We start from the raw sequence: 16,518 nt of genomic DNA, 5'->3' as shown, positions 1-16,518 counted from the left end.
TGAAGGAGGAAGGGCTTTGTCCCCTGGGGGAGGTGCGTGCCCTTCCCAGAAGACATCCTATCAGGCTTGCAGTCCTACACAATCTCTGATACTGTATCTCCCTCCAGGTCCCCTGAGAGTCCTTGCCACCAATCTAACTTAGAAACAAAGCTCATCTTCCAGGAGTCACTCTCAGCTCTCTAGGCTTGGCAGTGGACATGTATGTACAGAAGCCCTTGGATGTGATGAATCAGGATCAAGTCATTTAAGCCACATACACCCCGCCTCATGAGAGGAAGGTTTAGTGCATCAGAGGGCCATTGGTCCATAGGGAGTTTTTATTCCTACTAAAATTAGTATGGGAAGGAAGGCATCTCATGTGTAAGGTGCTATGTGCTCTGCTCATGTCATGAGTTACTGAGAGTCAAGGGACATAAAGAATATGAAATCTCTCTGAAAACTTCAGAACTGAGAAGTTATTGTCATTACTACCTCCCCATTCTGTCCATGAACCGCCCTTGGAAGACAGTCATTGGTGCTGGGGCATGTCCTCATCCTGGGCTCTGAGGAAGGGCTCCCTCTTTGTGGACTCTCTAGAGCAGGGCTTGCAAAGGGCATTGCATGGAATGCCAGCCCTGAAATGATAAAAAAAAAAAAAAAAAAAGCTATAAAATTAAGATGCCATGGGAAACTAACTTTGGGAAATGCTGCGTATTACAGCCCATTGAGAGCCATATTCAACATCTTAAAGACCTGAGAGGTCTGCAGTAAAAATATCAACAACAACAAAAACTAGCTCAATACTCAGTCCGGCATTTGCCTAGTGTATTTGTTTCCTAAGGCTGCTGTAACAAAGTTCCATAACCTGGTGGTTTAAAACAAGAGAGATTTATTTTCTCACAGTTCTGGAGGCTGGAAGTCAGAAATCAGGGTGTGGGCAGAGCCAGGCTCCCTCTGAAGGCTCTAGGGAAGGATCTTTCCTTGCTTCTTCCTAGCTTCTGGTGGTTGTCAGCAATCCTTGGCATTCCTTGGTTTATAGACATATCACTCTGATCTCTGCCTCCATCATCACATGGTGTTCTCCCTGTGTGTCTGTGTTGAAATTTCCCTCTTCTGATAAGGATATCACTCATTGGATTAGGGCCTATGCTAATACAGTATAATCTCATCTTAACTTGATTACACATCTGCCAAGACTCTATTTCTAAATAAGGTCACATCCACAGTTTCCGAGTTAAGATTTCAACGTATCTTTTTGGGGGACACAATTCAACCCATAACACCAAGCTTATTTGAACATGGAGCACACTCATCAATGCATCAGCTACGAATATCCAATGGTTATTCCCAGAACCCTCCTTAGAAAGAGCCTTTCTAGAACCAAAGCACTCAGTGCCTTTCTTGTATATCACTAGGACAGGATCAGAGTGAAAAGACAGTAAAGCAATTTGTAATTCAAGAAACAATTCTTGAACAACTACAGGCCCTGGGCTAGGATCTGTGAGGGACTTGGAAGTGATCGAGGGGAGAGCCTCTGCTCTCAGGAAATGAATGACCTCATCTTGACTTCTCAGATAAGGTAGGGTAAACTAAATGCTTCAAAAAATAGAGTTGGAAGGGATGAGGGAGAGGTGGCATTCCACAAAGATGAGGGACAAAGAGCATGCAGGCTATGGGAACAGTGTAAGGCCAGAGTCAAGAAAGCTGGGCTACAGTCTGGGAACCATGACACCACTAGATCCAAGTTTGGGAGGAGCGCACGGGTAAATAAGGTGGAGATTAGCTAAGGCACACAGTGCATTCATGTCACCCTAAGGATCCCCAACCTCACCGTGATTCAGCCTAGACTCCATTTCCACTGCTAATATTAGCTCCTCTCACTTCACAGACTTAGTCAAGAGTTTCCAAAAGTCAGAGTGTAAAGTTGCAATTGGTCATCCATTTGTAGCACTGAACCCTGGATGGAGCTGATACTTTTGAGTCAGGTGTAGTATTAAAACAGAACAAAACAAAAACAGGAAAATATCTTAGGTTTTGTGGTCCAGAGGCTACCTCATCAGACCTCTCCAGAATCTCCTGGGGCAGGTAAACTGGGCATAAAAATTCAGAGTGTTACTTATTTCCTCCTCTTTCAGTTCCAGGTCAAGTCAGAGATAAGGAACCAATCTTAAGTGTTTGTTGCTAGACAATAATGTCTTATTTTTGTTTGTAGGAATAATAATTTATTGAAATATTCACAGTGCCTCTATTATTTTATGCTCATACACTGTTCTGGAGAAGATTAACAACTCCACTACCCAAGCTAGTGAATCCTCAGACTCGAAAATACTTGGAACCAACCTGCAAGGTCCCATTCTTCCTTCCTTCTTGTCAGGTTATAAGCATTGACATTAAGGCACTGGGCTATTTCACAAGCTCTCAGACACTCAACTTTGACAGAAACAAACAAGAAAGACATCAGTTCACAATAGGAAGAAAAAAGTTGACATGACGTCAGGACAAATTTTCCAGTACAAATCCAAAGCATATGCTCCCAGTAAGCCAGTTGTGAAAGCTCCTGCTTCCAGAGAGGAGGAGGTTAGGGAAGAGTAGAGCACAGCCTGACAATGTCTTTGTTCATCCTTGGACATACTCAATCTCCTAGAGATTTGGAGTGTTAGGTCCAATCAGGCCTTTTTATGCCTCTGAGTAAAAATACACATGGTTCTCTTCTACCCCAGCCTTACTATTTAGAGACATTTCTAACACAAGGACAGTAAGATTTCAGAACAAGTTTACATGTGATTCTATAACACAAATTAATTCCAAACATTCACACTCAAGGGTACTAACATGAATGGAATAGTATTCAAAACCAAAGTTCATGGCAACTTCTCTCCCTATGACTATTTCTCTCCAATTTACATGGTCATCATGCCCATTGAGAACACGATTTTCGATAAGAAACATGCCTTCCCTGCCCCACCCGCCTTCATCCAATTTCATTTGGTTTTGATATCCAAACAACGCAGTTTACTCTACGATGCAGTTCAGAGGACACTGAGTCCAAAACCAAAGACAATGGCAAATGGGGACAGAAGCCAGAAAGTTGATCCTGGAGCCAGACTACCCAGATCCCTTAAATACAGGATTCCAGGACCATGGACAGCAGCAAAGACCTGTTCAATTAGTCCACCAACATAGACAGTGTGGCAAGTTTAGATCTCCAAGCTCTAGAAACACACTTTGATAACATGGCCATTCTTTGTCTTTCATTGTGGTACATAAAATAAGAACTAATCAGGAGACAAGGATATGTTCGATTTAGGAGTCAATACGGAATTTGCTCACTTTATAAGACTGCCACTCTTTCTGGAGACAATGCCACAGAGAAGGATGTGGTTAAAGCTAAAACCAAAGGTCAGATCCTAAAGCAAGAACTCACTCTGGTTTCTGACTTTATCCTCATATTCCTGCAATAAGGGGATGATTGGTGATGATTCCACAAATCATACAAAAGACATCTACTTATTAGAAACTAGGTATTGCTGAAAGTGAATAAGGGAAACTTCAATTTCCACTAAAAGATTTCAGAAATTACCAACCATATATACTTACCTCAGAGACCAGAAAACAAATGTGCTAGAGGCACTCTGGCAGGGAAAATAGAACATCATGGAATTGTTTTCAGAAAAGAAATTAATTGGTTATTTCTATTTCAGCTTAGCTAAAGCTGTAGAAATCTAATCAGAAATATTTTTCACAGTGGCATCTCTTCCCAGATATTGAAATACCTCAAACCATAAGCCATTTTTTTATTGTTTATGTTGTTTTTGCTGAGTAAAACTAAATAATTACTTCAAACTTCACTTAAAAATGAGCCTTCTCTCAAGACACTGTAAACATGATCATGAATGAGCCAGTTCCCCAGACCCCACCTCTGATACTTGAAGGTAGAAGACATAGTTCTCACAAGTAAACCTGGCCCTCAGTTCTTGCAGTCCCTAGAGGCAAGGGCCAAATAATCAGCAACCAGAAAAGGCTGCATGAAATTTCAAATAACAGGCTGCCCACAATTTGAAGTTCATCTGAGCTTCAACAAACTATTTCCAAAATGTCAACGCTGAGAATGACATGGGTATGAATGCATTTTCCCTACCTTCTCTTCTCATGACTTCAAAGCTCCTGGATTCCTGCAAGAAAAGAAAGATTTTGTGTTTTTGAAGAATAATTCATATGTACTGATACTTGCAAATATCTCACCTCTTCTTAGCCATTTATTCACAGGAAGGCGAACAGTCTCATAAGAGCATGACATTCAGCAATGTTGGGTCTGCTAAATTCTCAGCACACACACACATCTGTACATGTAAACAACTTGTTGCCTTGGGGTCTTTGGCAAAAAATAAGTTAATCATGCAGTTTTTAATGAGCAGAGCCAACTCTCATGGTCTTCCTTATGTGGAATCTGGGCTGGTACCAAGTGTTAAGGAAGACTTTGTTCCAGTTTGATGCCCTACCCTCTACCTAGACTGCAGGTACTTGTAGGGCCTGGGAGAAAACCTAAGTAGACAGGGAGCAGAACTGTCTGACCAGCAGCAGGTTCTGCTTTGTGGTGCCACAGTGAAGACCATCATTGCTCCTGTGTGGGTCACTGGCATGATCTGGTGATTGATTACGCTTGATTCAGTAGTTTCCATAGGGTGGGACCTTATAGACAATTTGGATAGCTAGTTCATGCCATTGGACTAAATTAAGCCCTTGTTTTTTCTTAATTCAATTCAATCTTCCTGCTACATGCAGGGCAATAGCAAAGTGTTTCAGAAGTTACATAAGTAAAACAAACAGAGTCCCTGCAATGAAGATATTCACAGTTGAACAGAGACTACAGAACAAACACAAATTACTGAGAAATAAAGGGATGATTTTGCCTTGACAAATACCAGTATATTTACATTCAGCTGGAAAAATAAGGAAGAGGGTTTTGGGAAGAACTTTGAAAATAGCACTGAAGACAGGCTTTTAGGGCAGGATGTCAGACAGGAATAAGAGAGGGAGGGTACACCAGGAAAAGAGAATGGCTTAAGAAAAGGTAGGGTGGGGAGAGAGCACAGGGCATGCTCAGGAAGCAGAAAATGGCCCAGTGAGACGTAATAGGGGAAAGAGGCTGGAAACATTTATTGTGGTTTCATAACTAATAAAAAGTATCTACAATTCATCATAAATGACCAGTTTAGGATAAAAAACTTAATATTGGGAATAAGCTGGAAATCCATGCTACCAACTGAAGCGAAGATAAAACACTAAACTTGGGCCAACTCCTCACCATCACAACTAAGAAGACCTTTCAGCACCTGCACTTGTTAAACAAATGAAAATGTCTTTCACAGCTTAGCATTCTTATCAAACATCCTTTTGGGGTCAGGAAGAGGAGGTAATATGAGAGTTAAACTGAGGAGGCCCTGAAAAGTTCATTCTCCCCAAATTACATTCTCTGACTGCCACCTCTACAGTGAGTTGAAAGCCCAAGTGCAGACCAACCTCAGATACACGCTATAGGCCAGCAGCCCATCAGCACAGCACGATCAACCAAACGAGCTTCCTGAATGCTGGTTCTTGGAGGGGCACTCACCATGCAGAAGAGGGAGCATGGGGAGTGGTAAGTGTAATAAGAGGTATGTAAGCCGTGAAGCTCATCAAGCACAAGGCAAACCCAGCTCCTCCCACATTGCTCTGCAGCTCCCTGCTCCAGGGGCTGGCACCTCCATGCCTGGAAATAACTAATATTTGTGGAAAAGGAGAAACTCATAGTCAACTTTTACAGCTCCAGAAAAAAACTTTATGGAAGTGTTATTGCAATTGCACAAAATTTATAAATTAACTTAGAGAAAGCTGACATAGGTATAACGTATCTTCTTATCTAACAACATGGTATTTTTAATAATTTATTCATCTACTTTTATTTCTTTCAAGAGTATTTTATAATTTTCCTGTATGTATTTTGAATATTTATCTTTTGTTATCATAAATGGAATTTCTCTTACATTATCTCTTCTAACTGGTTTTTGTCTGTATATATGATGGCAATTTATTTTTAAATATTGATTTTATCACCAGGCACTTGACTAAATTTCTTATTGTTTGTAATTGTTTTTCCATTGATCCTTTTGAGTTTTCCATTTGTATATTTACATAACATGCAAATAGCAAGGATTTTCACTCTTTCTTTCCAATTCCTATGTCTCGAGCTGCTTTCTCTTGTCTTATTACTTTAGATAATTCCACAACCTAAAGTTAAATGTTGCAGACACAGTGGGCATCCTGGTCTTGCTTTCTGACTTCAAGAAGAAAACCTTTAGTGTTTTTCTATTAAGTAAAATGCTGGATTTGACCCAAGGTATGTTTATTATATTAATGAAACCCATGCATATTTTATTGAGTTTTTAAAATAAGCGTATGTTCTAGCTTGTCCCCTTACTTGTTTATTTACTGGCTGTTTCCCTCCCCCTGGAATGTGAGTTGGCATGGTGCCAGTATCTTTTTCATTCTTGCATCCTCAGTGCTATAAAAGAGCAGATGCTCAATACATATTTGTTGAATGAAAAATAAAATAAATGTGTTGAATTTTATCAAATACTTGTTCTATATTCATGGATATGATCATATGATTTTTTTCCTCTTTAGCTCTATTAATCTGATGACTTATCTAAGAGATTTCATAGATTTTTCAACAGATTTCTAAGATTTTCATAGATTTCATTTTAACTATCCCTGAATAAGCTTTTCTTAATCATGATGCATTTTTAAAAATATGCTGCTGGGTTATGTTTGCTATGATTTTAAATATGTTTTTGCATTCATATTCATAAATGAGTAATAATTTATATAAATAATTTATATAAATAATTTTTAGGTGCCATTTCTCTCAGTTTTAGGAAATAAAATGATACTAGTTTCATATAATGAATTTGGAAGTTTTCCTTTTACCATGCTCTGAAATAATTTAAATAAAAGTGGGATTATTATCTGATCTTTAAAAGTTTCTTCAACTTCACGTCTCAGATATTTATTAAAAGAGGAGGAAGTAGAGAGTCAGAGAGGTTAAAACTTATCCAAGGTCTCACATTTTGGTCAGTGGATAGCTGGGATTTAAATTCCCAAGTCTGATTCCAAAGCTTATGCACAAAACAACATTCCATCTCTACCTAATTCATAAAGATAGTGTGAAAATTAGATGAGATAGACTTCTGCTTCAGGCTATGAAAGAATAGCTTGTATTAGACCAATCCTTCTGTTAAGAACAACTATGAAAATTGGATTAAAAAAAACAAATAAAAAGTATTTTGAAGGCATATGAGAGCAACAAAAGCAGCCAGAACTTAAAGAGCCAGTATTCAGAGAGAAGAAAAGTCCATTGAGGTGAGTCCCATATTCACTATCACATTCTCCCTGTGAGGCATTTGTGGTTTTGTATAGAAGCCAAACAGAAAGTGATGTTCTAGAACTTAAAGGAGTCTCATTGAGTTGGGAGATTCCTGAGTTGGGGCTACCAAAGCCGCCAGAACTTGAGAATCTAAAATCCTAGAAAAAGTACAAAGAGTGAGCCCAATATTCTGCAAATAGCTTCTTCTTGAGTTATATGATTACACCTGAGCTGCACAAATAAAGGGCAAGAGGTTGAGAAACAAGCAAAAAATTAGCCTCAAATAAGCTAAAAACTAAGCATACATTTTGACAATATCATGTGCTAGTGCTAGAGAGATAAAAATTAGGCTTTCCAAGAAAGAGTGGCCATGGTAAATGCAGCCAACTTTTAGTTAAGATCATTTACTCTCAAAAAATTTCTATTCCTGGGTAGATCAAAATGATCTGCCAGTATTCTATGTCTAACAAAGGAAAGTAAATCCTCTCTGGAAGACAATAAAGTTATCCACGGGCTTTACAATTTTTCATTGATAAGGTCCAGCATCCAATCCAAAATTACTAGGCATGGCAGGAAATGGGATCAAATGACTAAAATCTAATAAAATAGACAGCAGAAAAAAACCCACAGGTTATCCAGATTTTAGAATTATCAGACACAAGCTCTAGAATAATTATGACTAATATTTTCAGGAAAATAGAAAAAGAAGATGCTGAATTTCACCATAAAATTGGAATCTATTAAAATAAGAATAAAATGCAAATTCTAGAACTGAAAATTAAATAACTGAAAGAATTCAATGGATGGAATTAACTGCAGATTAAACAGAACTAAAAAGAGGAATAGTAAAATGGAAGCTAGATCAGTAGGAAATTACCAGACTGAAGACCTGAAAGGGAAAAATAAAGAATGAAAAATACAGAAAAGCATATGAGAGACATTATGAGACATAGTGAAAAGGTCTAACAAAAATGTAATCGAAGTTTCAGAGTGAAACGCGAGAGGAAATTGGGCAAAATCAATATTTGAAGAGATAGTGGTTGAGAATTTTCCAAAATTGATGCAAGACATCAAACCAGACATTTGGGAATCTCTACCAACCCTAAGCAAGATAAATAGAAAGAAAACTATCACCAGGTTCTCATAGAAAAATAGTTGAACAGCCAGAGAGGAGTTGGTGGGGGCGGAGAAGATGCATTACCTACAAAGGCGTAACAATAAGACTGCGAGCTGACTTTTCAGGAGAAAATAATGGAACCAGATGGCAATGGAATGATATCTTTAAAATTCTGGAAAAACGTAGCATACTATACCCAGTGAAAATATTGGTATTTATAAGGTAAAATAAAGACATATGTAGACAAACAAAAACTGAGAGAATTCATTGCCAGCAGACTACCACTAAGAGCAACACAAGGGAAAACTTCGGATGAAAGGAAAATTTTTCAGATGAATGCATAATTATGCAAGAAGAAATAAAGAGCACCAGAAAGGGTTAAAAAATGGATAAATCTAATTTTGGCTGCTCAGCATAAAAACAATAACACCCTCTAAGGTAATAATATTTGCAGAACTATAATATATGACAATATGATCACAAAAGGTCAGGAGGTCAAATGGAGTTGAAGTATTATAATGTCCTATTACTGTCCAAAAAATTATAAAATTAGTGCTACGAGGCCAAAGGAGTGGGAAAACAAAAAACTAACTAATCCAAAAGAAGGCAAGAAAGAGTAGGCAAAAAAAGGATCAAGAACAGAGAGAAAAATGTGTTAGATTTAAATAAAAGAGGACTAAATAATTCAACTAAAATACAAAGATTGACATAATAGATAAAACAAAATCTAATTATATGCTGCTTACAAGAGACACACCAAAAATAAAAGGATACAAAAAGGCTGAATGTAAAAAGATAGAAAAGCTAAACGATATTAACTCCACCAAGAGAAACTTGGTGTAGGTAAAGTAGACTTTAAAGCAGAATTACTGTTAGTGACAAAGAGGGATGGTTCATATGATAAAAGGACACTTTAACAGCAATTCTAAACTTGTACACAACTAATAGCATAGCCTACCCATATATAAAGTCAAAACTGAAAGAACTAAAAGAAGAAATCCACTTTGACAAATCCTCAATAGTGGTTGGAGAATTGAAGAAACCTCTGTCACGAACTGATAGAATAAATAGAGGAAAAAAAATCAGTGAGAATATAGAAGATTTGAACCTCGTGATTACCAAACTTGACCTAGATGAGGTACATCAGACACTATATCCAACAACTGCAAGCTGCACAGTTATCTCAAGTGTCCACTCAACATTTATAAAAGCTGACCATGTGCTGAGCCACCAGAAAGTTTCAACAAGTTTCAGATTATTAAAATCATATAGACAACATACATAGTTTTCTGACTATAGTGAAATTAAAGTAGAAACCAATAACAGAGGATACAGAGAAAAATTCCCAAATATTTGACCCATGGATTTGGAAGCATATTGCATAATTTCCAAAGGAAATTTACAAAGGCAATAAGAAGATATTTTGAACTGACTGACAATTGAATTACAGCATTTAAAAAATTGTGGGATGCCACTAAAGCAGTGCTTGGAGGCAAATTATAGCCTTAAATGCATATGTTAGAAAAAAATAAAGGCTAGAAATGGATAAGCTAACCATCTATCTCTAAAAGCTAGAAAAAGGACAATTTAAGCCCACAAAAAGTAGAAGGAAAGAAATATGATAGGAGCAAAATCAATGAAATAGGGGAAAAAATTATACCATAAAAATTTAGAGCCACAAGTTGGCTTTTTGAAAAGATTAATAAACTTGATAGATCCCTACGAAAGCTGATCAAGAAAAAAAAAAGAGAAAATGTTTACAGAATTCAAAATCAAGCAAGAAACCAGAAATACCCAGTTTCTGGGTTTATGACAGAAGTGTCAATGTAATACAATGGGGAAAGGAGGGCTTTTTCAACAGATGGTGCTGGATCTACTGGATGTCCATATGGAAAAAAATGAACCTCGGCCTTCTACCTTGCAACATACCTAAAAATCATTTCTGGATGGACTGTAGATCTAAATGTGAAAGGTAAAACAATAATGTTTCTAGAAGATACCATAAGAGAATATCTTCATGACCTTTAGGTAAGTGAAAATTTCTTAAACGGGATGCGAAAGGCAGCACCATAAAGAAAAAGAATGATATTCTGGACTTTATTAAAATGAAGATGTCTGTTCATTAAAAGATATGATTATGACAATGAAATGTCAAGGCATTAAGGGAATATATTTGCAATATATATATCTGACAAAGCACTCATTTGGAATATAGAAAATACTTCTGCAAATAAATAAAACAAACACAAATAAACTAATTGAAAAATGAGCAAAAGACTTGAGTAGGAACTTCACAAGTTAAAACCACAATGGGATACTACCATACACCAGAAAAAACATAACAATAAAAAAAAAAAAACCTGGGGACCGGCCCTGTGGCCTAGTGGTTAAGTTCGGCGCACTCTGCTTCGGCGGCCCAGGTTTGGTTCCCAGCACAGACCTACACCACTCGTCGGCAGCCGTGCTGTGGCAGCGACCCACATACAAAATAGAGGAAGACTGGCACAGATGTTGGCTCAGGGACAATCTTCTTCAGAAAAGTATAAAAAATAAAAAACCCAAAAATTGAAAATAGCAAATGTTTACAAGAATATGGAGCCACTTTAATTTTCGTATTCTTAGAGGAACCAGCGCCAGGTGGACTCTCCCCGTTGGTCTGAGCCTCAGTTTTACGGGGCTCCTGTCCTGGAGACAAGACCTGCTTCCTGCAGTTATTGCTCTTAGTTATCTTAGTGGTTCCTTTTTTGGCTTTTTAACACTTTAATATCTGTTTAACCAATTCCATATATTAAATTATATTAACATAGCTAGTGTGATTTCTGTCTTCCTGACCCGACAATTTCTCTGCCAGGTAAATGTCCAACATAAGTGCATTCATGTGAGCACCAAACACATATACAGGAATGCTGATCTCAGCATGATATGTAATAGCCAAGAACAGGAACAACCCACATGTCCACCGACAATAAATGGATAAATGAAGTTTGGCATTATCCATACAATGGAAAACTTCACAGCAATGCAGAAGAACAGACTCCGCGATAGGCAATAACTTGGATGAATCTCACAGACAAAATGTTGAGTGAAAGAAGACACAAAAGAGTACAATTTATAGGATTTTTTTTTTTTTTGTGAAGAAGTTTGTTCCTGAGCTAACATCCGTGCCAATCTTCCTCTATTTTGTATGTGGGACGCCACAGCATGGCTTAATGAGTGGTGTGTAGGTCCACACCAGGGATCTGAACCTGCAAACCCTGGGCCGCGGAAGTGGAGCACATGAACTTAACCACTACACCACTGGGCTGGCCCCTATAGGATTTTTTTTCATATATTTCAGAAACAAGCAAAAGCAACCTCTGCTGATAGATTAGTGGTCACCTTTGGAGGGATAATGACTGAAGGAACACAAAGATGGTTTCTGGGGTGCTGGGAATGTTCTACATTATGATCCTGGTGGTGGTTACATGGGTGTGTTCACTTTGTAAAAATTCATTGAGTTTTACACTTCAGATGTGTGCATTTTCCTACATATTTGATATGCTTCAATCAAAAATTAAAAAATAAAATAGGACAAAGTACCCAATGGTACACATCAGAAGTTTGTTGAACAGAGAGAATAAATCACACCCCCTAATTTACAGGTAAGGAAGCTTCTACTGAGGGAAAGGTTGCAGCTTGCTGAATATCACATGAGTAGTAAGTGGACATGTCAAGGTTAGACTCAAGTCTCAGAAACCCTACCACAATACTCCACTGCCTCAAAGCAAACACTTGATGAATATTCATGAGACATAGGACAGGGATTAGAAGTTGGGGCTCTGAAGTCAAATGGATCTGGGCTGGATCCTGACTTATTCCTGCCAGCTGTGCCCCTGCCAACTTGGGTGAATTATTTCACCTTCCTAAGCCTCAGTTTGTCCACCTGTAAAATAAGGGCAGGAATGGTACCTTCCTCACAGAGTAGTCGTTATGATTAAGTAAAAATAATAATAAGCCTGTACCACGCTTAGCAGGGTAGCTGGCATACAGGGGTCCCTCAAATGTTGGCCATCATCATCATTATTGTCCTTAATGAAGATATTGAGAGAGAGAGATGCTAAGATCATTTGGAGGAGGTAAATCGGTTCAATGGCTCCATTAATTATTGAGGCTAAATAAGAATCTACCCCCAAAAGCTGTAGCAGAACTGTACAGAAAAAAATTCATTGACATAAATGACACCGAAGCCTGGATGCATTGCCTAAGGAAGGAATTATTTGCTGCAGAAGCTTCAAATCAGATGGTTATAAATGAGTTAGTGCATGGGCATTACTTAATGACTAAATTTCTTTAACTAAAAATCTAATTTTATTATGGTATAAATCATACTTTCTTAAAGTAGGGAATTAATTTTAGATTTTTCATTCACTGTTCATAACCTTTCCATGAATTTGACAGCCAAATCATTTTAAATGTCATTTAACCAATACAATACAACAGCTTTATTCCTCATTGTACCCTTCCTGAATCTATTATCTTCCACGATAATGTAGAAGAACTGAAGTTAAAAATTACCATTCCATAAAGCTGTATTTTACTGTGCAGTTGAACTACATAATCTTTATTTTTGAATCAATATAACGTGAGTGCTGAGTAATATTTTTCATAATCCAAAAATCTAGTACAGATTCTCAGCTACCAAAAAACAGTTTGAAAGCTGCTGAAAGAGTATGAATGAGTATCCTCAGATTCCATTCCCGGATCCTTCTCATGTCCATCTTGGGCTGTGCTCAGGACCCTAGGCTGCGTGTGAGGCTCAGGAAAAGGGTGGTGGAATCTGGTCACAGACCAAAATCACACCTCCTTATCCATGTATCTGGCCATCCTTGGTTAGAGGGTAAGTCTCAGTCTGTCACTCAAAATATTATGGGATTCAGTGGCTTCTGGGAAAATGTTGGCTCTGTGGGTTAGGGAAGTGGGAATCAAAAGCACCTACTACTAAGAAAAGAATGCCATGAAAAGAGAGAGCTGAATGGAGCTCGACATGGCCAGGTCTCTGTAGACAAAGCAGAGGTGAATCTGGTGCAGATAGGGCACGGCCTGCTGAGGTGGGCAGCTGCTGACCCTCCGCCCCTGCCAGTGTCTTGATGGTGAGCCCATGACTGGCAGTGCCTCAGCCCAGCATCAGAATTGCTGAGGAAGCCCCGTGCTTCAGAGTTCCTCAGGCTTCCCTGGCCGAAGAAGCTACCAAAGGAAGCCCATGTGTTCAATTTATAAACTACTTGGTACACTTGAGATGGAGGCTTTGCTAACAGCACTAATCGCTACTGAAATTCTGACATCTAAATTCTAAGTTTTTCATACCTGAGATGCTTTTAAAACTAATGCTCCTTAACAACCTTTCTTACAATTTTTCATTTATTCATCTGAATTTTAAAAATTTTACTCGAACCACTTTCATTTTTGCTAGCAAGACACCATTCTGCAATTAAAGCCTTCACTTGGACCGAGAGAATATAGCTAAATAAAGCGACGCCGTATGCAGCATGTATTCCATTACTGGCTCCCATTTACTGATCCGCACCAAGCATCTTGTACACTTCATCTCATTTATATGGTTCAGTTAAAGGCAGAAGGGAAATCATCGAGTTGTTAGATTTCCCAGCACATTGTGTTTGGGTCTTCAAAGCCTGATAACTAGAGGATTAGGGTATTAACTCTAAACTCAAAAGCTAGCTTGAGAGCCAAGCTGAATAATCCAGCAAACAACAGGATTTGGGGGGTGGGGGGGGAGGTAGGGGGACAGTCTGAACATCCGCTGCCTCCTTGTATCATATGAAGCCCCCAGCAAGTGCTCAAGGAAAACATCAAACAAGGAGGTGCGGGCTCTTGAGAAAGGCCACCTAACTGAGGGGTCAGAGCTGGTCTCCTGCCTCATGGAGAACAGCGTCACATGCCCGGGAGCCCTCTGGGGCAGAGGGGTGTGTGTCCTCTCTGGTAGACTGCCTTAACGCCTTTAAGGCGTGTTAAAGGCGGGAGAGGCACAGCTGGCAGTACTGAACTCAAGATGCTTAGGTAGCTTAGCAAGTTGGGCACAGGGCTTTGGCCCTTCGGCCTTTCAGCCAGCCCTGCCCACAAGCTGCCCGAACAGGTGGGAGCCAAGAACTGAAGGATTGGAGCTGGGCATGACCATATGGGCCAAAGAAGTGGCCTTCTCCAACACTTCGGGGCTGAAACACGGATGATACAGTGAGCAAGTTCCATGTCCCTTCTACTTCCTATCCCACAGTAAATGATCAGTGTAAGCAAACTGTTTACACAGGACCAGAGAAGTTAAAGGGAGGCTTATCAAGACAAAAGGAAGACACTATGTATGGACGATTTTGAAAAAATATCAAAGAAATCTCTTTATCATTAAGGTGCAAGTCACCTGTGTAAAAAAAAAATCACTGTTATGAACCTACCACTGGCCTCCCTGTAGCACACTTGCAGGGAACATCAATTTTATTATGTCCATGACGGAGACTGGGAAACAAGACCCTCACAGCGTCCAGGAGGTCTGAATAACCTGATTTTATTAATAACTGCTCCACGAACCGCAGCCCTGAGGCAGCCACGCAGATACCTCCCACTCCAGTTTACCCATCTGTAAAATGGGCAGACCAGACAGCCCAGCCAGAGTGAATTAAGTGATGTCTCAGAAATACGAGCAGAGTCCCAGATAATTCTGCCCGGTGCTTTCTGATGGGGAGCAGAGGGTAGTCAGTATAGGAGAAACTTGTGATGCCTAAAGAAAAAAGGTATTAATGGTGATTACAAGACACTAGATAGAAAAGAAAGCCTGAGGATATTTGTCAGGCCTTCAGAAATTAAGATGATTTGGATATTAATCTTCTTGTTTTCAAAAGCAAAGAATGCATAGAATATTATATGAGGATTTAGGGATTTTAAATTTTAGGTATATGTTAAAGGTTCTTCATTTACAATTTTAAAAAAAGTTGGCTCTGAATTTAAGGCAGTCTTCCTGTGGCAAATCTACCAAAGCAACAATACAGGTAAACATTAAATTACACTTAATGGAATAAATGTCAGTGACTAATTGATCCCTCCACCTTGTTAAACATAATAGCCTGCACACAGCCAGATTAAGAGACCAAGAAGGAAAGAGGGGCACTTTCCAGTTTTATCTCTCTGACAACCCAACAAATTAAAAACTAATTAACTTTTTGATTTGGAAAGTAATCCACATCTCTCCCTCAGAACAAGCAGTCATGGCGTGCAGGACTACCCTAACAGTTAGCAGCATGGGCTCTAACTGGGCACCGAGGGACCACTTCATTAACAGTCCTCATCTCCAGCGATGCCAGCAGGGCTCGACAAAGCCCAGCCCATTACGTGCAGAGCCACTTAACCACAACAAGCCACGGTCACGCTGGATGGTCATTACTCGAGCAGCATCTGTCTCCCCAACTGTCCACATCTCATTCATCTCTTACCCCAGCACAGGGCCCGGCATATTATAGGCCTTAAACAAGTTTATTGTGAGAATGAAATCAGATTATTTCACGATCTCCTAGCAAGAATGCAGGGCGAGTAAAGTTCTTCTTGAGGCTCGTGGAACACACTGACTGTCACTGAAGGCTGACTTCCATACTTTTCCTTTTTTAGGTAAGTTTCCACAGAAACAGGGACACCCTACAATGCCCTCCTCATTCTGGGAAGCTTCACGGCCACTAGTTGTCCTGCCAAACAAGCATCTCCCCTGTGCTGGCTCTGCTCCAGCAGTCCACCTGCCCTAGGAAAATCAAGACCATCTTGGAGGTGTTTGGGGAGGACAGACTGCCCCTGGGAGAAAAGGGGACGGGTTTACACTTAATTATTCATTATACCCTCCAGGTACCATCCAATAGACTGTGTAACTTAGCATCAAACTGTTTAACATGATATTCAAATCTGCCACTTTTTTTTTCTTCCTGCCAGCTGTAAGCCTAAGATGAGGTTTAGAATAACCTGTGTCTAGAAAATTAAGAGACAATAAAGA

The 16,518-nt window shown here is 39.3% G+C and overlaps 1 protein-coding gene across 1 annotated transcript in view; it reads right to left on the bottom strand.

Moving 5' to 3' along the window:
- The window catches only part of FSTL4 (follistatin like 4), a 398,184-nt gene that overhangs the window by 355,514 nt on the left and 26,152 nt on the right, over positions 1-16,518 (bottom strand). The window contains exon 3 of the mRNA XM_087430303.1: positions 4,118-4,151. Coding sequence (XP_087286429.1) covers positions 4,118-4,151 — 34 coding nt within the window. The remainder of the gene's footprint in view (positions 1-4,117; positions 4,152-16,518) is intronic.

This window comes from Ceratotherium simum, chromosome 4 (genome assembly GCF_057802395.1).
Source record: "Ceratotherium simum simum isolate JZ-2026a chromosome 4, ASM5780239v1, whole genome shotgun sequence".
NCBI classification, from domain to species: domain Eukaryota; kingdom Metazoa; phylum Chordata; class Mammalia; order Perissodactyla; family Rhinocerotidae; genus Ceratotherium; species Ceratotherium simum.
The sequence above is the reverse complement of the archived record's forward strand: the minus strand, read 5'-3'. Positions and strand labels throughout refer to the sequence as shown.